The 23,100-nt window shown below is 60.8% G+C and overlaps 1 protein-coding gene across 1 annotated transcript in view; it reads left to right on the forward strand.

The window, feature by feature from the left end:
• The window catches only part of ADCY3 (adenylate cyclase 3), a 39,579-nt gene extending 16,817 nt beyond the window's left edge, over positions 1–22,762 (forward strand). Inside the window, exons 4-20 of the mRNA XM_077782485.1 lie at positions 339–450; positions 1,524–1,651; positions 4,073–4,231; positions 4,309–4,471; positions 6,989–7,135; positions 9,328–9,470; positions 9,560–9,721; positions 9,797–9,884; positions 9,968–10,084; positions 12,291–12,550; positions 13,270–13,351; positions 15,476–15,634; positions 16,504–16,650; positions 17,722–17,835; positions 18,882–19,008; positions 19,097–19,221; positions 22,241–22,762. Coding sequence (XP_077638611.1) covers positions 339–450; positions 1,524–1,651; positions 4,073–4,231; positions 4,309–4,471; positions 6,989–7,135; positions 9,328–9,470; positions 9,560–9,721; positions 9,797–9,884; positions 9,968–10,084; positions 12,291–12,550; positions 13,270–13,351; positions 15,476–15,634; positions 16,504–16,650; positions 17,722–17,835; positions 18,882–19,008; positions 19,097–19,221; positions 22,241–22,423 — 2,416 coding nt within the window. The 3' untranslated portion in view covers positions 22,424–22,762. The remainder of the gene's footprint in view (positions 1–338; positions 451–1,523; positions 1,652–4,072; positions 4,232–4,308; positions 4,472–6,988; positions 7,136–9,327; positions 9,471–9,559; positions 9,722–9,796; positions 9,885–9,967; positions 10,085–12,290; positions 12,551–13,269; positions 13,352–15,475; positions 15,635–16,503; positions 16,651–17,721; positions 17,836–18,881; positions 19,009–19,096; positions 19,222–22,240) is intronic.
• The last annotated feature ends 338 nt before the right edge of the window (positions 22,763–23,100 follow it).

The raw sequence follows: 23,100 nt of genomic DNA on the forward strand, positions 1-23,100 counted from the left end.
TGGGACTGAGTTTTCATTGATACATCCGGGATTTTCTGGGGAAAAATGGGAATGAGGAATTCGGGATTGAGTTTTCATCTATACATCCAGGATTTTCTGGGGAAAAATGGGAATGAGGAATTCGGGATTGAGTTTTCATCGACAAATCCAGGATTTATATTTTTTTTTTGGGAAAAACGGGAACCGGCCGTTGGGAGCTGAGTTTCTCCAGCCGCGTTTCCCCGCATCCCGGATTTCTTTCCCGCTAAAGCCGCGGTGCCGAGGCCGCGCCGGCGTTATCCCGGCCTTTGCCGTTTCCCGGGATCGGCCGCCTGACGGGAATTCCCGGGATTCCGCAGCATCCTGTTCGCCGACATCGTGGGCTTCACGCAGCTCTCGTCCTCCTGCAGCGCCCAGGAGCTCGTCAAGCTCCTCAACGAGCTCTTCGCCCGCTTCGACAAGCTGGCCGCCGTGAGTCGGCGTTCCCGGAATTCCCGAATTCCCGGAATTCCCGGAATTCCCAACCCCACCCAAAAAAACCCCCAATTCCTGCCCCCACCATCCCGGATTTCGCCAGCCTTCCCTTGGGCGCTCGCAAGGATGGGTCGACCCCTCAGCTCCGTGCCACGCTTGATTTTTTCTGGAATTCCTTCCCTTTTCCATCCCCGAATTCCATAAAAATCCCTCGGGATGGATCCTGAGCGTCCTGGATCCCAAAATCCTGGAAAGGTTTGGGATGGGATCCGTGGAGCTCCAATCCCGATCCCAAACCGCTCCAACTTTTCCTTGGACATTCCCAAGGACAAATCAACCCCTCATCTCCGTGCCACACCCGATTTTTTCTGGAATTCCTTCCCTTTTCCATCCCTGAATTCCATAAAAACCTCTCAGGATGGATCCTGAGTGTCCTGGATCCCAAAATCCCGGAATGGTTTGGGATGGGATCCGTGGATCTCCAATCCCATCCCAATCCCAAACGGCTCCAACTTTTCCTTGGACATTCCCAGGGAATGAACCAACCCCTCCCCTCTACACCACACCTGATTTTCCCTGGAATTCCCAAATTTTTCCCACATTTTCCTTCCCTTTTCCATCCCAGAATTCCATAAAACCCCCTCGGGATGGATCCTGAGTGTCCTGGATCCCAGAATCCCAGAGTGGATCCATAGATATCCAATTCCATCCCATTCCAATGCCATAATCCCAAATTTTTCCAATCTTTCCTTGGACATTCCCAAGGACAAATCAACCCCTCAGCTCCGTGCCACACTTGATTTTTCCTGGAATTCCTTCCCTTTTCCATCCCAGAATTCCATAAAAACCCCTCGGGATGGATCCTGAGCGTCCTGGATCCCAAAATCCCGGAAAGGTTTGGGATGGGATCCACGGGCCTTTAATCCCACCCCATTCCAATCCGACAATCCCAAATTTTTCCAGCCTTTCCCCGGCCACTCGGACGGGTGGGAAATGGGGTTCGGGAATGGGAAATTCTCGTTTTTTTTAAATTTTCGGGCGGGGATGACGGGAATTTTGGGAATTCCCAGAAGCATCACCAGCTGCGGATCAAGATCCTGGGGGATTGCTACTACTGCATCTGCGGGCTGCCGGAATTCCGGGAGGACCACGCGGCCTGCGCCATCCGCATGGGGCTGGACATGGTGGAGGCCATCGCGTAAGGAGGCGGGATCGGCATCGGCATCGGGATCGGGATCGGGATCGGGATCGGGAGTGGGAACTGGGGTTGGGAATGGGGATCGGGATCGGGATCGGGAATGGGAACTGGGGTTGGGAATGGGATTGGGAATGGGGATCGGGATTGGGGACGGGAATGGGGATCAGGATCGGGATCGGGATCGGGATCGGGATCGGGATCGGGAACTGGGGATGGGGAATCGGGATCAGGATCAGGATCGGGAATGGGAACTAGGGTTGGGAATGGGAACTGGGGTTGGGAATGGGGATCGGGATCGGGAATGGGAACTGGGGTTGGGAATGGGGATCGGGATCGGGATCGGGATCAGGATCGGGATTGGGGACGGGGAATCGGGATCGGGATCGGGATCGGGATCAGGAATGGGGACGGTGAATCGGGATCGGGATCGGGATCGGGATCGGGATCGGTATCAGGATTGAGAACGGGGCTTGGGAATGGGGGTTGGGAATGGGATTGGGAACTGGGATTGGGAATGGGGATGGGGAATTGGGATCGGGAACGGGATCGGGAATGGGAACAGGGGATGGGAATGGGGCCGGGGATGGGGATGGGGATGGGGAATTGGGAATGGGAATTGGGAATGGGAATGGGGTTGGGATTGGGGTTGGGATTGGGAATGGGAATTGAGATTGGGGATGGGAATGGGAATGGGGATGAGAATGGGAATGGGAATGGGAGTGGGAATGGGAATGGGAATGGGAATGGGGATGGGAATTGAGATTGGGGATGGGAATGGGAATGGGAATGGGAATGGGAATGGGAATGGGGATGGGAATGGGGATGGGAACAGGGATGGGAATTGAGATTGGGGATGGGAACGGGAATGGGAATGGGAATGGGAATGGGAATGGGAATGGGAATGGGGATGGGGATGGGAATGGGAATGGGAATGGGAATGGGAATGGGAATGGGAATGGGGATGGGAATGGGAACAGGGATGGGAATGGGGATGGGGATGGGAATGGGATGGGAATGGGATGGGAATGGGAATGGGAATGGGGATGGGGATGGGAATGGGAATGGGGATGGGAATGGGATGGGAATGGGATGGGAATGGGGATGGGAATGGGAATGGGAATGGGAATGGGAATGGGAATGGGAATGGGGATGGGGATGGGAATGGGAATGGGGATGGGAATGGGAATGGGGATGGGAATGGGAATGGGAATGGGAATGGGAATGGGAATGAGGATGGGAATGGGGATGGGAATGGGGAGTGGTCGCTGACGCCGGAGGCCGGGCTGTGCTGAGGCCGCGTTCCCCGCGGATTTTCTGCGTTCCCTGCGGATTCTCCGCGTTCCGTGCCGACATTCCCTGTGGCCACTCCCCATTCCCCGTGGCCACTCCTGTTTCCCAATCCCCATTTCCCATGATCCCCATTTCCCGTGGCCACTCCTGGTCCCCGTGGCCACCCCCGGTGCCCGTCCTCGGTCCCCATGGCCACTCCCGGTCCCCGTGGCCATTCCCAGTGCCCATTCCCATTCCCGGTGCCCGTTCCCGGTGCCTGTCCCGTCCCCGTGCCCACCTGTGGTGTTGCGGTGGCGCAGCTCGGTGCGGGAGCAGGCGCGCATGGCGGTGGCCATTCCCATTCCCAATGGCCATTCCCACTCCCAATGGCCATTCCCATTCCAAATGACCACTCCCAATGGCCATTCCCATTCCCAATGACCATTCCCATTCCCAATGACCATTCCCATTCCCAATGGCCATTCCCAATGGCCATTCCCATTCCAATAGCCATTCCCATTCCCAATGGCCATTCCCATTCCCAATGGCCATTCCCATTCCCAGTGACCACTCCCAATGGCCATTCCCATTCCCAGTGACCACTCCCAATGGCCATTCCCATTCCCAATGGCCATTCCCATTCCCAGTGACCACTCCCAATGGCCATTCCCATTCCCAATGGCCATTCCCATTCCCAATGACCATTCCCATTCCCAATGGCTATTCCCATTCCCAATGACCATGCCCTTTCCCAATGATCATTCCCATTCCCAATGGCCATTCCCACTCCCAATGACCATTCCCACTCCCAATGGCCATTCCCATTCCCAATGACCATTCCCACTCCCAATGGCCATTCCCAATGGCCATTCCCATTCCCAATGACCATTCCCATTCCCAATGGCCATTCCCAATGGCCATTCCCATTCCCAATGGCCATTCCCAATGACCATTCCCACTCCCAATGGCCATTCCCATTCCCAATGGCCATTCCCAATGACCATTCCCATTCCCAATGGCCTTTCCCATTCCCAATGACCATTCCCACTCCCAATGACCATTCCCATTCCCAATGGCCATTCCCATTCCCAATGGCCATTCCCATTCCCGGTGCCCGTCCCCGCGCCCACCCGCGGCGTTGCGGCGGCGCAGCTCGGTGCGGGAGCGGACGCGCACGGCGGTGGACATGCGCGTGGGCGTGCACAGCGGCGCGGTGCTGGGCGGCGTGCTGGGCCAGAAGCGCTGGCAGTACGACGTCTGGTCCACCGACGTCACCGTGGCCAACAAGATGGAGGCGGGCGGCATCCCCGGGTGAGCCGCCGACCCCGCCGCCCCGGCGCCGCCGCGGGGACGGGGACGGCGCGGTGACGGCGGCGCGGGCGCGGCAGGCGCGTGCACGTCTCGCAGAGCACCGTGGACTGCCTGAAGGGCGAGTTCGAGGTGGAGCCGGGCGAGGGCGGCTCCCGCTGTGACTACCTGAGGGACAAGGGCATCGTCACCTACCTGGTGGTGGTCCCCAAGACGGGCCCGCGGCGCGGCGTCAACGGCGTGGTGAGCGGCGGCGCCGGGGACACGGCGGGGACACGGCGGGGACACCGGTGGGGACACGGCGGGGACACTGGGGACAGACTGGGGACACTGGGGACACCGTTGGGGACACGCCGGGGACATTGGGGACAGACTGGGGACACTGGGGACAGACTGGGGACAGACTGGGGACACACTGGGGACACACTGGGGACAGACTGGGGACATTGGGGACACACTGGGGACAGACTGGGGACACTGGTGGGGGTGCTGGGGACACTGGGGACACTGGTGGGGACAGACTGGGGACACTGGGGACACACTGGGGGCAGACTGGGGACATTGGGGACACACTGGGGACAGACTGGGGACACTGGTGGGGGTGCTGGGGACACTGGGGACACTGGTGGGGACAGACTGGGGACACTGGGGACACACTGGGGGCAGACTGGGGACACTGGTGGGGGTGCTGGTGACACTGGGGACACTGGTGGGGACAGACTGGGGACACTGGGGATACGCTGGGGACACACTGGGGACAGACTGGGGACACTGGTGGGGACACACTGGGGACATTGGGGACAGACTGGGGACACAGTGGGGACACACTGGGGACAGACTGGGGACACTGGGGACACACTGGGGGCAGACTGGGGACACCGGTGGGGACACACTGGGGACATTGGGGACAGACTGGGGACACAGTGGGGACACACTGGGGACAGACTGGGGACACTGGGGACACACTGGGGGCAGACTGGGGACACCGGTGGGGGTGCTGGGGACACTGGGGACATGCTGGAGACAGACTGGGGACAGACTGGGGACACGCTGGGGACACCGGTGGGGGTGCTGGTGACACTGGGGACACACTGGGGACACTGGGGACATGCTGGGGACACACTGGGGACACACTGGGGACACCGGTGGGGACACGCTGGGGACATTGGGGACAGACTGGGGACATTGGGGACAGACTGGGGACACACTGGGGACACACTGGGGACAGACTGGGGACACTGGGGACAGACTGGGGACACTGGTGGGGGTGCTGGAGACACTGGGGACAAGCTGGAGATACACTGGGGACACACTGGGGACACACTGGGGACAGACTGGGGACACTGGTGGGGGTGCTGGGGACACTGGGGACATGCTGGAGACAGACTGGGGACAGACTGGGGACACTGAGGACACTGGGGACACGCTGGGGACACCCGTGGGGGTGCTGGGGACACTGGGGACATGCTGGAGACAGACTGGAGACACTGGGGACACACTGGGGACACACTGGGGACACTGGTGGGGGTGCTGGGGACACTGGGGACATGCTGGAGACAGACTGAGGACACTGGGGACACGCTGGGGACACCCGTGGGGGTGCTGGGGACAGACTGGGGACACTGCGGACACTGGTGGGGGTGCTGGGGATGCTGGGGACACTGGTGGGGACACTGGGGACACATTGGGGACAGACTGGGGACACCGGTGGGGGTGCTGGGGACACTGGGGACAAGCTGGAGTCAGACTGGGGACACTGGGGACACGCTGGGGACACACTGGGGACACACTGGGGACATTGGGGACACTTGGGACAGACTGGGGGCATTGGGGACATGGGGTGTGGGGACAATGTGGACACACTGGGGACACTGGGGGCATTGGGGACACACTGGGAACAGACTGGGGACGCTGGTGGGGACAGACTGGGGACACACCAGGGACACACTGGGGACACTGGTGGGGATGCTGGGGACATTGGGGATACACTGGGGACACACTGGGGACACTGGGGACACTGGTGGGGATGCTGGGAACACTGGGGATACACTGGGGACACACTGGGGACACTGGTGGGGTTCCTGGGGACATTGGGGACACACTGGTGACACTGGTGACACAGGGTCACCCACCATGCTCCTGTCCCCCACAGAAGCTTGTCCCACGGTGTGATGGGTGGCACTGGTGGCACTGGTGACACAGGGACACCTACCATGCCCCTGTCCCTGACCTCGTCCACGGTGTGATGGGTGACACCGGTGACACCGGTGACATTGGTGACATTGGTGACACCAGTGACACTGGTGACACTGGTGACATGGGGACACCCACTATGTCCCTGTCCCTGATGTCATCTGTGGTGTGATGAGTGACACCAGTGGCACTGGTGACACCGGTGACATTGGTGACATTGGTGACACCGGTGACACTGGTGACACTGGTGACACTGGTGACATAGGGACACCCACCATATCCCTGTCCCTGACCTCATCCACGGTGTGATGGGTGACACCGGTGACATTCGTGGTACTGGTGACACTGGTGACATTGGTGACACCCACCACGCCCCTGTCCCCGCAGAAGCTGTCCCTGACCTCATCCATGGTGTGATCAGGGACACTGGTGACACTGGTGACACCGGTGACACCCACCACGCCCCTGTCCCCGCAGAAGCTGTCCCTGACCTCATCCATGGTCTGATGGGTGGCACTGGTGACACTGGTGACACCGGTGACACCCACCACGCCCCTGTCCCCACAGAAGCTGTCCCTGACCTCGTCCCACGCCGTGTCCCCCCCTCCGGTGGCCGCGCCGGAGCCCAACGGGAGCCTCAGCCCGGAGCCGCCCGAGGACGCCGATCCCGGCCGGAGCAGCTCCGCCGAGCCCGACGCCGACGACGCCGACGAGGTGCCGGCGACGTCCCCACCACGGTGTCCCCACGGTGTCCCCACCACGCTGTCCCCACCGTGGTGTCCCCATGGCGTCCCCACCGCGCTGTCCCCACCGTGGTGTCCCCATGGTGTCCCCACCACACTGTCCCCACCGTGGTGTCCCCATGGCGTCCCCACCACGCTGTCCCCACCGTGGTGTCCCCACGGCGTCCCCACCACGCTGTCCCCACCGTGGTGTCCCCATGGTGTCCCCACCACGCTGTCCCCACCGTGGTGTCCCCACGGCGTCCCCACCACGCTGTCCCCACCGTGGTGTCCCCATGGTGTCCCCACCACGCTGTCCCCACCGTGGTGTCCCCACGGCGTCCCCACCACGCTGTCCCCACCGTGGTGTCCCCACGGTGTCCCCACCACGCTGTCCCCACCGTGGTGTCCCCATGGTGTCCCCACCACGCTGTCCCCACCGTGGTGTCCCCACGGCGTCCCCACCACGCTGTCCCCACCGCGCTGTCCCCACCGCGCTGTCCCCACCGTGGTGTCCCCACCACGGTGTCCCCACGGTGTCCCCACCACGCTGTCCCCACCGTGGTGTCCCCATGGTGTCCCCACCGCGCTGTCCCCACCGTGGTGTCCCCATGGTGTCCCCACCGCGCTGTCCCCACCGTGGTGTCCCCATGGTGTCCCCACCACGCTGTCCCCACCGTGGTGTCCCCACGGCGTCCCCACCACGCTGTCCCCACCGTGGTGTCCCCATGGTGTCCCCACCATGCTGATCCCACCACGCTGTCCCCACACTGTCCCCATGGTGTCCCCACAGCGGTGTCCTCACGCCATCCCCACTTCGGTGTCTCCACAGTGTCCCCACGCTGTCCCCATGCTGTCCCCATGCTGTCCCCATGCCGTCCCCATGCCGTCCCCACCGCGGTGTCCCCATGTTGTCCCCACAGTGTCCCCACGCCATCCCCTCTGCAGTGTCCCCACCACGATGTCCCCATGGCGTCCCCACCACGCCATCCCCACCATGCTGTCCCCACCACGCTGTCCCCACGCCGTCCCCACCCCATGCCCACCGTGGTGTCCCCACCACACTGTCCCCATGGTGTCCCCACCGCAGTGTCTCTACGGTGTCCCGAAGCTGTCCCCACCGCTGTGTCCCCATGCCGTCCCCACACTGACCCCATGCCATCCCCACTGTGGTGTCCCCACCACGCTGTCCCCATGCCGTCCCCACGCTGTCCCCACGGTGTCCCCACAGTGGTGTCCCCACCACTGTCCCCACCACGCTGTCTCCACCGCAGTGTCCCCACCGTGGTGTCTCCACGCGGTGCCCACAGTGTCCTCACAGCATCCCCTCGGCAGTGTTTCCACGATTCTGTCCCCACCATGCTGTCCCCACGCTGTCCCCACGCTGTCCCCACGCTGTCCCCACGCTGTCCCCATGCTGTCCCCACCACGCTGTCCCCACAGCGTCCCCACCATGCTGTCCCCACCATGGTGTCTCCACGGTGTCCCCACGCTGTCCCCATGCCATCCCCACCACGCTGTCCCCAGCATGATGTCCCCACCACGCTGTCACCACCATGCTGTCCCCATGCTGTCCCCACGGCATCCCCACTGCAGTGTCCCCACCACGCTGTCCCCACCGCGGTGTCCCCACGCCGTCCCCACCATGCCATCCCCACCACGCCGTCCCCACCATGCCGTCCCCACCACGCTGTCCCCACCGCGGTGTCCCCACGCCGTCCCCACCATGCCGTCCCCACCGCGCCGTCCCCACACCATCCCCACCATGTCATCCCCACCGTGCCGTCCCCACCGTGCCGTCCCCACCGTGCCATCCCCACCGCACCGTCCCCACCGCAGTGTCCCCACACCATCCCCACCGCGCCGTCCCCACCACGCCGTCCCCACCGCGCCGTCCCCACCGTGCCATCCCTACCGCACCGTCCCCACCGCGGTGTCCCCACACCATCCCCACCGTGTCATCCCCACCACGCCGTCCCCACCGTGCCATCCCCACCACACCATCCCCACCGCGGTGTCCCCACACCATCCCCACCGTGCCATCCCCACCACGCCGTCCCCACCACGCCGTCCCCACCGCGCCGTCCCCACCACGCCGTCCCCACCACGCCGTCCCCACTGCGCCGTCCCCACCACACCATCCCCACCGCGCCGTCCCCACCGCACCGTCCCCCGTCCCCGCAGGCGCCCAACCCGTCCTTCCCCAACCCGCGGCGCCGGCTGCGGCTGCGGGACCTGGCCGAGCGCGTGGCGGGCGCGGCGCAGAACGAGCAGGAGCTCCACCGGCTCCTCAACGAGGCCCTGCTGGAGCGCGAGTCCATCCAGGCGTGAGTGGTGCCACCTCCGTCCCCCAAAACCCCCCGGAGATCCCGGCCGCTGCCCACCGCCCCGGCGCCAACGTGCCGGCGTTTGCCAGGCTGAAGGGCAAGGCCACCTTCCGGCTGTCGCTGCGCTTCACCGACCCCGAGATGGAGACGCGCTACTCGGTGGAGAAGGAGAAGCAGAGCGGCGCCGCCTTCGGCTGCTCCTGCGTCGTCCTCTTCTTCACCGCCCTGGTGGAGGCCGTCATCGACCCCGGGTAGGGCGGGCGCCGCGCCGGCGCCGCGGTTCGGCGAGGGTCGGCGCCGCTGACCTTTCTCCTGGGCGGTGGCAGGCTGGTGACCAACTACGTGACCTTCGTGGTGGGCGAGGCGTTGCTGGTGGGACTGACGCTCTGCTCCTCGGCCGCCATCTTCCCGCGGGTGAGACGGGCTTCTGGGGTTCCCAAAAATTTCCAAATTCCCAAAATACGGTGACCGTCCCCGTCCGGTGGTTGTCGCCGCAGGCCTTCCCCAAAAAGCTGGTGGCCTTCTCCACCTGGATCGACCGGACCCGATGGGCGCGCAACACCTGGGCCATGGCGGCCATCGCCATCGTCACCACGGCCGACATCGTGGACATGGTGAGGTCATGGAGGCCACCATGGGCTGGTGGCCAGTGGGACAATGGGGCCACCATGGGCTGGTGACCAATGGGACAATGGGGCCACCATGGGTTGGTGACCAATGGGACATGGAGGCCACCATGGGTTGGTGACCAATGGGACAATGGGGCCACCATGGGTTGGTGACCAATGGGACAATGGGGCCACCATGGGCTGGTGGCCAGTGGGACAATGGGGCCACCATGGGCTGGTGGCCAGTGGGACAATGAGGCCACCATGGGTTGGTGACCAATGGGACAATGGGGCCACCACGGGTTGGTGGCCAATGGGACATGGAGGCCACCATGGGTTGGTGGCCATTGAGACATCAAGGCCACCATGGGCTGGTGGCTGTGAGGAGCAGCACAGATGTTGCAGCTACATCTCCCACGTGGCCATGGTGGTCACCACCGTGTCCCCATCTGGGCTGCCATGGGAACCACAAGGTGGTGGCCAATGGGACAGGGAGGCCACCATGGGCTGGTGGCCAATGGGGACATGGAGGCCACCATGGGCTGGTGGCCAATGGGGACATGGAGGTCACCACGGGTTGGTGGCCAATGGGACAATGGGGCCACCATGGGTTGGTGACCAATGGGACATGGAGGCCACCATGGGCTGGTGGCCAATTGGACATGGAGGCCACCATGGGTTGGTGACCAATGGGACAATGGGGCCACCATGGGTTGGTGGCCATTGAGACATTGAGGCCACCATGGGCTGGTGGCTGTGAGGAGCAGCACAGATGTTGCAGCTACATCTCCCACGTGGCCATGGTGGTCACCACCGTGTCCCCATCTGGGCTGCCATGGGAACCACAAGGTGGTGGCCAATGGGACAGGGAGGCCACCATGGTTTGGTGGCCAATGGGACATTGAGGCCACCACGGACTGGTGGCCAATGGGACAAGGAGGCCACCATGGGCTGGTGACCAATGGGACAATGGGGCCACCATGGGCTGGTGGCCAATTGGACATGGAGGTCACCATGGGCTGGTGGCCAGTGGGACAATGGGGCCACCACGGGCTGGTGGCCAATTGGACATAGAGGTCACCATGGGCTGGTGGCTTTGAAGAGCAGCCAAACCACTGCTGTTACCCCACCCTGGTGGCTGTGGTGGCCACCATGTCCCCATGTCCCCATCTGGGCTGCCATGGGGACCATGGGCTGGTGGCCAATGGGGACATGGAGGTCACCACGGGTTGGTGGCCAATGGGACATGGAGGCCACCATGGGCTGGTGGCCAATGGGACATGGAGGCCACCACGGGTTGGTGGCCAATGGGACATGGAGGCCACCATGGGTTGGTGGCCAATGGGACAATGGGGCCACCACGGACTGGTGGCCATTGAGACATGGAGGCCACCATGGGTTGATGGCCAATGGGGACATGGAGGTCACCACAGGTTGGTGGCCAATGGGACAATGGGGCCACCATGGGTTGGTGACCAATGGGACAATGGGGCCACCATGGGTTGGTGACCAATGGGACATGGAGGCCACCACGGACTGGTGGCCATTGAGACATGGAGGCCACCATGGGCTGGTGACCAATGGGACATGGAGGCCACCATGGGTTGGTGACCAATGGGACAATGGGGCCACCATGGGTTGGTGACCGATGGGACAATGGGGCCACCATGGGTTGGTGACCAATGGGACAATGGGGCCACCATGGGCTGGTGGCTTTGAAGAGCAGCCAAACCACTGCTGTTACCCCACCCTGGTGGCTGTGGTGGCCACCATGTCCCCATGTCCCCATCTGGGCTGCCATGGGGACCATGGGCTGGTGGCCAATGGGATATTGAGGCCACCACGGGCTGGTGGCCAATGGGACATTGAGGCCACCATGGGCTGGTGGCCAATGGGGACATGGAGGTCACCACGGGTTGGTGGCCAATGGGACAATGGGGCCACCATGGGTTGGTGGCCAATGGGACAATGGGGCCACCACGGACTGGTGGCCATTGAGACATGGAGGCCACCATGGGTTGATGGCCAGTGGGACATGGAGGCCACCATGGGCTGGTAGCCAATGGGGACATGGAGGTCACCACGCGTTGGTGGCCAATGGGACATGGAGGCCACCATGGGCCAGTAGCTTTGAAGAACAGCCAAACCGCAGCAGTTGCCCCACCCTGGTGGCCACCGCGTCCCCATGCTGACCCCACCGTCCTGTCCCCAGCTCGGCTGCCGGCGCGCCCGCTGGGTGGCCACCAACGGGACCTCGGGGCCACCCCGGGGCGGCGGCTGCACCGAGCACCCCAAGTACTTCAGCTACGTCGCCCTGCTGGCGCTGGTGGCCACCGTGATGCTGGTGCAGGTCAGCCACATGGTCAAGCTGAGCCTCATGGTGCTCGTCACCGCCGCCACCGGCGCCGTCAACGTCTCCGCCTGGGAGCCCATCTTCGACCGCTACGACCAGCGGCGCGGCCAGCACGGCGCGTAGGGCGGCAGCCGGCACCGAGGGGACGGGATGGAATGGGATGGGATGGGATGGGATGGGATGGGATCAATGGGATGGGATGGGATGGGATGGGATGGGATGGGATGGGATGGGATGGGATGGGATGGGATGGGATGGATGGGATGGGATGGGATGGATGGGATGGGATGGGATGGGATGGGATGGGAATGGGAATGGGGATGGGGATTGGGATGGGGATGGGGACAGAGATGGGGATGGGGATGGGACGGGGACGGAATTCTGGCCTCTGGACGATCCCTTGGGAGCTGGCCCGGAATTCCGGCCCCTGGACAATCCCTTGGGGGATGGTTTGGAATTCCGACCTTTGGGGAACCGTCCGGAATTCCGGCCTCTGGATGATCCCTCAAGGGTGGGGCCGGAATTCCAGCCACCAGACAATCCCTTGAGGGATTGTTTGGAATTCCAGCCTTTGGGGGACCATCCGGAATTCTGGCCACTGGATGATCCCTTGGGAACTGGCCCGGAATTCCGGCCTCTGGACAATCCCTCAGGGGATGGGCCCAGAATTCCAGATGCCAGACAATCCCTTGGGGGATCGTTTGGAATTCCGGCCTTTGGGGGACCCTCCAGAATTCCGGCCTCCGGCCGATCCCTCGGGGACCGTTGGGAATTCCGGCCTCCGGCCGATCCCTCGGGAAACGTTGGGAATTCCGGCCTCTGGCCGGTCCCTCGGCAGGTCCGTGCTGGTGCCCTCCAAGTACTCCATGACCGCCATGATCTTCGTGGTGATGCTCAGCTTCTACTACTTCTCACGGCACGTGAGTGGCGGGAGGGGAAGGGCTCCTTCCTTCCCTTTTCCTTCTTTTCTTTTCCTTCCCTTCCCTTTCCTTCCTTCCCTTTTCCTTCTTTTCTTTTCCTTCCCTTCCCTTTCCTTCCTTCCCTTTTCCTTTCTTCCCTTTTCCTTCCTTTCCTTTCCTTTCCTTTCCTTTCCTTTCCTTTCCTTTCCTTTCCTTTCCTTTCCTTTCCTTTCCTTTCCTTTCCTTTCCTTTCCTTTCCTTTCCTTTCCTTTCCTTTCCTTTCCTTTCCTTCCCTTCCCTTCCCTTCCCTTCCCTTCCCTTCCCTTCCCTTCCCTTCCCTTCCCTTCCCTTCCCTTCCCTTCCCTTCCCTTCCCTTCCCTTCCCTTCCCTTCCCTTCCCTTCCCTTCCCTTCCCTTCCCTTCCCTTCCCTTCCCTTCCCTTCCCTTCCCTTCCCTTCCCTTCCCTTCCCTTCCCTTCCCTTCCCTTCCCTTCCCTTCCCTTCCCTTCCCTTCCCTTCCCTTCCCTTCCCTTCCCTTCCCTTCCCTTCCCTTCCCTTCCCTTCCCTTCCCTTCCCTTCCCTTCCCTTCCCTTCCCTTCCCTTCCCTTCCCTTCCCTTCCCTTCCCTTCCCTTCCCTTCCCTTCCCTTCCCTTCCCTTCCCTTCCCTTCCCTTCCCTTCCCTTCCCTTCCCTTCCCTTCCCTTCCCTTCCCTTCCCTTCCCTTCCCTTCCCTTCCCTTGCTTTTCCTCCCTTTTCCTCCCTTTTCCCGCCCTTTCCCTCCCTTCTGGGATTCCCATTATTCCATATCATGATCCCATAATTCCATCATCCCATCATCACATTATCCCATCATTCCATTATCCCATCACCCCATCCTCCTGTTATCCCATATTCCCATTATTTTATAATCCCATAATCCCATCACCCCATCATCCTATTATCCCATATTCCCATTATTTTATAATCCCATAATCCCATCACCCCATCATCCCATAATCCCATAATCTCAACATCCTATTATCCCATCATTCCATTATCCCATAATCCCATAATTCCATATCATGATCCCATAATTCCATATCATATTCCCATAATTCCATATCATATTCCCATAATTCCATCACCCCATCATCCCATCATGTCATTATCCTATAATCCCAGTATCCCATAACATCATAATCCCATAATTTCATCATCCCACCATCCCATAATCTCATCATCCCAGTACCCCATAACTTCATAATCCCATAATATGATAATCCCATTATCCCGTCATTCCATAATTCCAGAACATCATCATCCCATCATCCCAAATCCCAAAAATCTCATCATCCCATCATCCCATTATCGCACAATCCCATCATCCCACCATCCCTGTGGAAGACGTGGACGTCCACGAGCAGAAGGAGCGCATCTCCATTTCCCCAAAATCCCCAAATGCCCCAATCCCGGGAATTCCCACATTCCCAGGCGTGTAATCCCAGGTGGAGAAGCTGGCATGGACACTGTTCCTGCGGAAGATCAACCAGATCTCCGTTATCCCAGCATCCCACTATCCCATTATCCCATAATCCCATAATTCCGTTATCCCATTATCCCACCATCCCAGCATCCCACAATCCCCCAATCCCGGGAATTCCGGCATTCCCAGGTGGAGAAGCTTGCCCAGACGCTGTTCCTGTGGAAGATCAACCAGAAGGAACACATCTCCATTATCCCATCCCATTATCCCACCATCCCACCATCCCACAATCCCACCATCCCAAAATGTCCCAATCCCGGGAATTCCCACATTCCCAGGCGTGTAATCCCAGGTGGAGAAGCTGGCATGGACACTGTTCCTGCGGAAGATCAACCAGATCTCCGTTATCCCAGCATCCCACTATCCCATTATCCCATAATCCCATAATTCCGTTATCCCATTATCCCACCATCCCAGCATCCCACAATCCCCAATCCCGGGAATTCCGGCATTCCCAGGTGGAGAAGCTGGCGCAGACGCTGTTCCTGTGGAAGATGGACGTCCACGAGCAGAAGGAGCGCATCTCCATTATCCCACCATCCCACCATCCCATTGTCCCACCATCCCACAATCCCACAATCCCGCCATCCCACAATCCCCAATCCCGGGAATTCCGGCATTCCCAGGTGGAGAAGCTGGCGCGGACGCTGTTCCTGTGGAAGATGGACGTCCACGAGCAGAAGGAGCGCGTCTCGGAGATGCGCCGCTGGAACGAGGCCCTGGTGGCCAACATGCTGCCCGAGCACGTGGCCCGCCACTTCCTGGGCTCCAAAAAGCGGGATGAGGTCGGTATTCCCGGCTTTTCCCGGTGCTTCCCGATTTTCCCGGCGCTTCCCAATTTTCCCGGCACTTCCTGCATCCCTGGAGTTCTTTGGATGGGATCTGTGGAGGTTCCGTCCCATCCCACTCCAACCCCGATCCCAGGTGGCTCCAAACGTTCCTTGGACGTTCCCAGGGATTCTTTGGGAATTCCTTCCCAAATTCCTCCCCCTTTTCCCAGGGATTTCCCTCCATTCCCGGATCTCCCAGCCTGGGATTGGATCCAGCCCCATCCCAGCTCCTCTTTGGGAAGGAATTTTGGGAATTCCTTGGGAATTCGGGACTCCAGGAAGGGTCTCCCTTCCGTTTTGCATCCCAGAATTCCATAAAAACCCCTCGGGATGGATCCTGAGCGTCCTGGATCCCAGAATCCCGGAATGGTTTGGGATGGGATCCGTGGAGCTCCAATCCCACCACACCATCCAAGGGTTCTCCAGCCCAATCCCACCACACCATCCAAGGGTTCTCCAATCCCACCCCACCATCCAAGGGTTCTCCAATCCTGTCCCAATCCCACCACACCATCCAAGGGTTCTCCAATCCCACCACACCATCCAAGGGTTCTCCAGCCCAATCCCACCACACCATCCAAGGGTTCTCCAGCCCAATCCCACCGCACCATCCAAGGGTTCTCCAATCCCAATCCCAATCCCAATCCCAATCCCACCACACCATTCAAGGGTTCTCCAATCCCAATCCCACCACACCATCCAAGGGTTCTCCAGCCTTTCCTTGGACACTCCCAAGGATCCCAAAAAAACCAATGACCAATGGTGGATAACCAACCCCCAATAACCGACGGCTCCGCGCTCCGGGGGCGTTCCCGGCGTTGCAGGAGCTCTACAGCCAATCCTACGAGGAGATCGGCGTGATGTTCGCCTCGCTGCCCAACTTCGCCGACTTCTACACCGAGGAGAGCATCAACAACGGCGGCATCGAGTGCCTGCGCTTCCTCAACGAGATCATCTCCGACTTCGACGCCGTGAGCCGGGAACGCGCCGGGAACGGCGGGGAGGGGCCGGGTGGGGACCTCTGGGAATGAAAGTCCAGGTGGGGTCACTTTGGGAATAATCGGGAATGTCCAGGTGGGAATCTCGGGAAGAAATGTCCAGGTGGGATCAGGACGGGAACTGTGGGGAATGTCCAGTGGAGAGTCTTGGGGAATGAATGTCCAGGTGGGATCAGACTGGGAATCATGGAGAACGTTGGAATAGTTGGGAACGTCCAGGTGGGATCACAGCGGGAATGATGGGAATATCCAGGTGGGATCCCACCAGGACTCACAGGAACATCCAGGTGGGATCCCACCAGGACTCACAGGAACATCCAGATGGGACAGGGAACATCCAGGTGGGATCCCACCAGGACTCACAGGAACATCCAGGTGGGACAGGGAACATCCAGGTGGGATCCCACCGGGACTCACAGGAACATCCAGATGGGACAGGGAACATCCAGGTGGGATCCCACCAGGACTCACAGGAACATCCAGATGGGACAGGGAACATCCAGGTGGGATCAGAGTGGGACTCACAGGAACATCCAGGTGGGACAGGGAACATCCAGGTGGGATCCCACCGGGACTCACAGGAACATCCAGGTGGGATCCCACCGGGAATCACAGGAACATCCAGGTGGGATCAGACTGGGAATGAGGGAGAACATCCAGGTGGGATCCCACCGGGACTCACAGGAACATCCAGGTGGGACGGGGAACATCTAGATGGGATGTGGAACATCCAGGTGGGATCAGAGTGGGACTCACAGGAACATCCAGGTGGGACGGGGAACATCTAGATGGGATGTGGAACATCCAGGTGGGATCAGAGTGGGACTCACAGGAACATCCAGGTGGGACGGGGAACATCTAGATGGGATGTGGAACATCCAGGTGGGATCAGAGTGGGACTCACAGGAACATCCAGGTGGGACGGGGAACATCTAGATGGGATGTGGAACATGCAGGTGGGATCACAGTGGGACTCACAGGAACATCCAGGTGGGATCCCACCGGGACGTTCCCGTGGCGATCCCGGGTTTCGTCTCTGCCCAGCTGCTGGACGAGCCCCAGTTCCGCTGCATCACCAAGATCAAGACCATCGGCAGCACCTACATGGCCGCCTCCGGAGTGACGCCCGACGCCGGCGCCGACGGATTCGGAGCCAAGGTCAGGCCGGGACCGGGACCTGGGGACGCTGGGACCGGGCCCGTCCTGCTTGTCCCCATCCTTGGCTCCCATCTCCACGTCCCAGCTCCACGTCCCATCATCTCCACCTCCATGTCCCATCTCCATGTCCCATCTCCATCTCCACCTCCACCTCCATGTCCCATCTCCATGTCCCATCTCCATCTCCACCTCCGTGTCCCATCTCCATGTCCCATCTCCCATCTCCATCTCCATCTCCCATCTCCATCTCCATATCCCATCTCCATGTCCCATCTCCATCTACACCTCCATGTCCCATCTCCATGTCCCATCTCCATCTCCACCTCCATGTCCCATCTCCATGTCCCATCTCCCATCTCCATCTCCATCTCCCATCTCCATCTCCATATCCCATCTCCATGTCCCATCTCCATGACCCATCGCCATCTCCACCTCCATGTCCCATCTCCATGTCCCATCTCCATCTACACCTCCATGTCCCATCTCCCATCTCCACCTCCATCTCCCATCTCCATCTCCATGTCCCATCTCCATGTCCCATCTCCATCTCCACCTCCCATCTCCATCTCCATCTCCCATCTCCATGTCCCATCTCCATGACCCATCTCCATCTCCACCTCCATGTCCCATCTCCCATCTCCACCTCCATGTCCCATCTCCATGTCCCATCTCTATCTACACCCCCGTGTCCCATCTCCACGTCCCATCTCCGTGTCCGTGTCCCATCTCCATGTCCCATCTTCATGTCCCATCTCCATCTCCCATCTCCATCTCCATATCCCATCTCCATGACCCATCTCCATCTCCACCTCCATGTCCCATGTCCCATCTCCACCTCCATCTCCCATCTCCATCTCCATGTCCCATCTCCATCTCCATCTCCCATCTCCATCTCCATATCCCATCTCCATGTCCCATCTCCATGACCCATCTCCATCTCCACCTCCATGTCCCATCTCCATGTGCCCCCATCTCCAAGCCCCACCACCTGCACCTCCGTGTCCCACCTCCCGTGCCCTTGGCCGATTCCCGGGATGTCCACGCAGAAGGAGCCGCGCTCGGAGAAGGAGCGCTGGCAGCACCTGGCCGACCTGGCCGACTTCGCGCTGGCCATGAAGGTGACGCTGATGAACATCAACTACCAGTCCTTCAACAACTTCATGCTGCGCATCGGCAAGTCGGGAACGCCGGGAATTCCGGGAATTCCGGGAATTCCGGGAATTGCGGGAATTGCGGCGTTACCCGCGCCTGTCCCCGGCAGGGATGAACAAGGGCGCCGTGCTGGCCGGGGTCATCGGGGCGCGCAAGCCCCACTACGACATCTGGGGCAACACGGTCAACGTGGCCAGCAGGATGGAGTCCACCGGGGTCATGGGCAACATCCAGGTGGGACCATGGGCAACGTCCAGGTGGGACCATGGGGAATGTCCAGGTGGGACCATGGGGAACGTCCAGGCAGGGATCATGGGGAACGATCCCGGGAACGTCCTGGTGGAAATGGCTGGGGGGATCATGGGGAACGTCCAGGTGGGACCATGGGAACATCCAGGTGGGACCATGGGGAACGTCCAGGTGGGACCATGGGGAATGTCCAGGTGGGATCATGGGAACGTCCAGGTGGGACCATGGGAACGTCCAGGTGGGACCATGGGGAACGTCCAGGTGGGACCATGGGGAACGTCCAGGTGGGATCATGGGGAACGTCCAGGTGGGATCATGGGGAACATCCAGGTGGGACCATGGGGAACGTCCAGGTGGGATCATGGGAATGTCCAGGTGGGAACATGGGGAACGTCCAGGGAATGCCCAGGTGGGATTGGGGGAACATCCAGGTGGGATCATGGGGAGCATCCAGTTGGGATCATGGGAACGTCCAGGTGGGACCATGGGGAACGTCCAGGTGGGACCATGGGGAACGTCCAGGTGGGATCATGGGGAACATCCAGGTGGGATCATGGGGAACGTCCAGGTGGGACCATGGGGAACGTCCAGGTGGGATCATGGGGAATGTCCAGGTGGGATCATGGGGAACGTCCAGGTGGGATCATGGGGAACATCCAGGTGGGACCATGGGGAATGTCCAGGTGGGACCATGGGGAACGTCCAGGTGGGATCATGGGGAATGTCCAGGTGGGATCATGGGGAACATCCAGGTGGGATCATGGGGAACGTCCAGGTGGGACGATGGGGAACATCCAGGTGGGACCATGGGGAACGTCCAGGTGGGATCATGGGGAACGTCCAGGTGGGACCATGGAGAACATCCAGGTGGGACCATGGGGAACGTCCAGGTGGGACCATGGGGAACGTCCAGGTGGGATCATGGGGAACGTCCAGGTGGGATCATGGAGAACGTCCAGGTGGGATCATGGGGAACGTCCAGGTGGGATCATGGGGAACGTCCAGGTGGGATCATGGGAACATCCAGGTGGGACCATGGGGAACGTCCAGGTGGGACCATGGGGAACGATCCCGGGAACGTCCCGGTGGGAATGGTTGGGGGAATCATGGGGAACGTCCAGGTGGGACCATGGGGAATGTCCAGGTGGGATTGGGGGAATGTCCAGGTGGGACCATGGGAACATCCAGGTGGGATCATGGGGAACGTCCAGGGAATGTCCATGTGGGATCATGGGAATGTCCAGGTGGGATCATGGGGAACATCCAGGTGGAATCATGGGGAACGTCCAGGTGGGACCATGGGGAACGTCCAGGTGGGACCATGGGGAACATCCAGGTGGGACCATGGGGAACGTCCAGGTGGGACCATGGGGAACATCCAGGTGGGACCATGGGGAACATCCAGGTGGGACCATGGGGAACGTCCAGGTGGGACCATGGGGAACATCCAGTTGGGATTGGGGGAATGTCCAGATGGGACCATGGGAACATCCAGGCGGGATCATGGGGAACGTCCAGGTGGGATCATGGGGAACGTCCAGGGAATGTCCAGGTGGGATCATGGGGAACATCCAGGTGGGACCATGGGGAATGTCCAGGTGGGACCATGGGGAACATCCAGGTGGGACCATGGGAACATCCAGGTGGGATCATGGGGAACGTCCAGGGAATGTCCATGTGGGATCATGGGAACGTCCAGGTGGGATCGGGGGAATGTCCAGGTGGGACCATGGGAACGTCCAGGTGGGACCATGGGGAACGTCCAGGTGGTGGGATCATGGGGAATGTCCAGGTGGGACCATGGGGAACATCCAGGTGGGATCATGGGGAATGTCCAGGTGGGATCATGGGGAACATCCAGGTGGGATCATGGGGAACGTCCAGGTGGGATCATGGGGAACATCCAGGGAATGTCCAGGTGGGATCATGGAAATGTCCAGGTGGGACCATGGGGAACGTCCAGGTGGGATCATGGGGAACGTCCAGGTGGGATCATGGGGAACATCCAGGGAATGTCCATGTGGGATCATGGAAATGTCCAGGTGGGATCATGGGAATGTCCAGGTGGGATCATGGGGAACGTCCAGGTGGGACCATGGGGAACGTCCAGATGGGATTAGGGGAATGTCCAGGTGGGATCATGGGGAATGTCCAGGTGGGATCATGGGGAACGTCCAGGTGGGACCATGGGGAATGTCCATGTGGGATCATGGGGAACGTCCAGGGAACATCCAGGTGGGACCATGGGGAACGTCCAGGTGGGATCATGGGGAACGTCCAGGTGGGATCATGGGGAACATCCAGGTGGGATCATGGGGAACATCCAGGTGGGATCATGGGGAACGTCCAGGTGGGATCATGGGGAACGATCCCGGGAACGTCCCGGTGGGAAGGGCTGGGGGGATCATGGGGAACGTCCAGGTGAGACCATGGGGAACGTCCAGGTGGGATCATGGGGAACATCCAGGTGGGACCATGGGGAATGTCCAGGTGGGACCATGGGGAACGTCCAGGTGGGATCATGGGGAACGTCCAGGCAGGGATCATGGGGAACGATCCCGGGAACGTCCTGGTGGAAATGGCTGGGGGGATCATGGGGAACGTCCAGGTGGGACCATGGGGAACGTCCAGGGAATGTCCATGTGGGATCATGGGAATGTCCAGGTGGGATCATGGGGAACATCCAGGTGGAATCATGGGGAACGTCCAGGTGGGACCATGGGGAACGTCCAGGTGGGACCATGGGGAACGTCCAGGTGGGACCATGGGAACATCCAGGTGGGACCATGGGGAACGTCCAGGTGGGATCATGGGGATCGATCCCGGGAACGTCCTGGTGGGAATGGCTGGGGGGATCATGGGGAACGTCCAGGGAACATCCAGGTGGGACCATGGGGAACGTCCAGGTGGGATTCCCGCTTTTCCCTTGGGCCATTCCCGCTTTTCCCCTGGATCATTCCCTCTTTTCCCCCGGGCCATTCCTGCTTTTCCCGCTCTCCCGCAGGTGGTGGAGGAGACGCAGCAGATCCTGAAGGAGTTCGGCTTCCGCTTCGTGCGCCGCGGCGCCGTCTTCGTCAAGGGCAAGGGGGAGCTCCTGACCTTCTTCCTGAAGGGCCGCGAGAAGCCGGGAGCGCTCCCGGGATCCGCCGCCGTCCCGCTGCCCCACCAGGTGCTGGAGACCTCCTGAGGGTCCCTCGGGAATGTCCACCCGCGCTCCCCCTTCCCGCCGCTTTTTTGGGACGGTTGTTTGGGTTTTTCGGGGTTTTATCCCGTGGAAAAGAGGGAAAGGCGGATCCCGGGTTTTTTCCCCCCCCCCGGGGGATTTTTCCTCGCCGCGGGAATCCCGGACTCGGAGCGGCGGCGGCGATTCCGGGAGATCCAAACTCAGGGACGGTTGGGAGGACTCGGCGGGGGCGGATCCGGGGTTTTCCCGGGGATTCCTCCCGAATTGGAGAGGTCGGATCCGGGTTGGAAGTGGGGGAGGACGGGAGTTGTGTATTCCAGATCCATAAATTGTATCGGAGAAGCCTGGGTCCGTGTTTGTGCCCCGCGGCCGGGATCGGGATCGGGATCGGGATCGGGATCGGGATCGGGATTGGGATTGGGATCAGGAGTGGGATCGGCATCGGGATTGGGATTGGGATCGGAATCGGAATCGGAATCGGGATTGGGATTGGGATCGGGATCGGCATCGGGATTGGGATTGGGATCGGAATCGGGATTGGGATTGGGATCGGGATCGGGATCAGGATTGGGATTGGGATCGGAATCGGGATTGGGATTGGGATCGGGATCGGGATCGGGATCAGGATTGGGATTGGGATCGGCATCGGCATCGGGATCGGGATCAGGATCGGGATCGGG

Source organism: Lonchura striata, chromosome 3, assembly GCF_046129695.1.
Source record: "Lonchura striata isolate bLonStr1 chromosome 3, bLonStr1.mat, whole genome shotgun sequence".
NCBI lineage: Eukaryota > Metazoa > Chordata > Aves > Passeriformes > Estrildidae > Lonchura > Lonchura striata.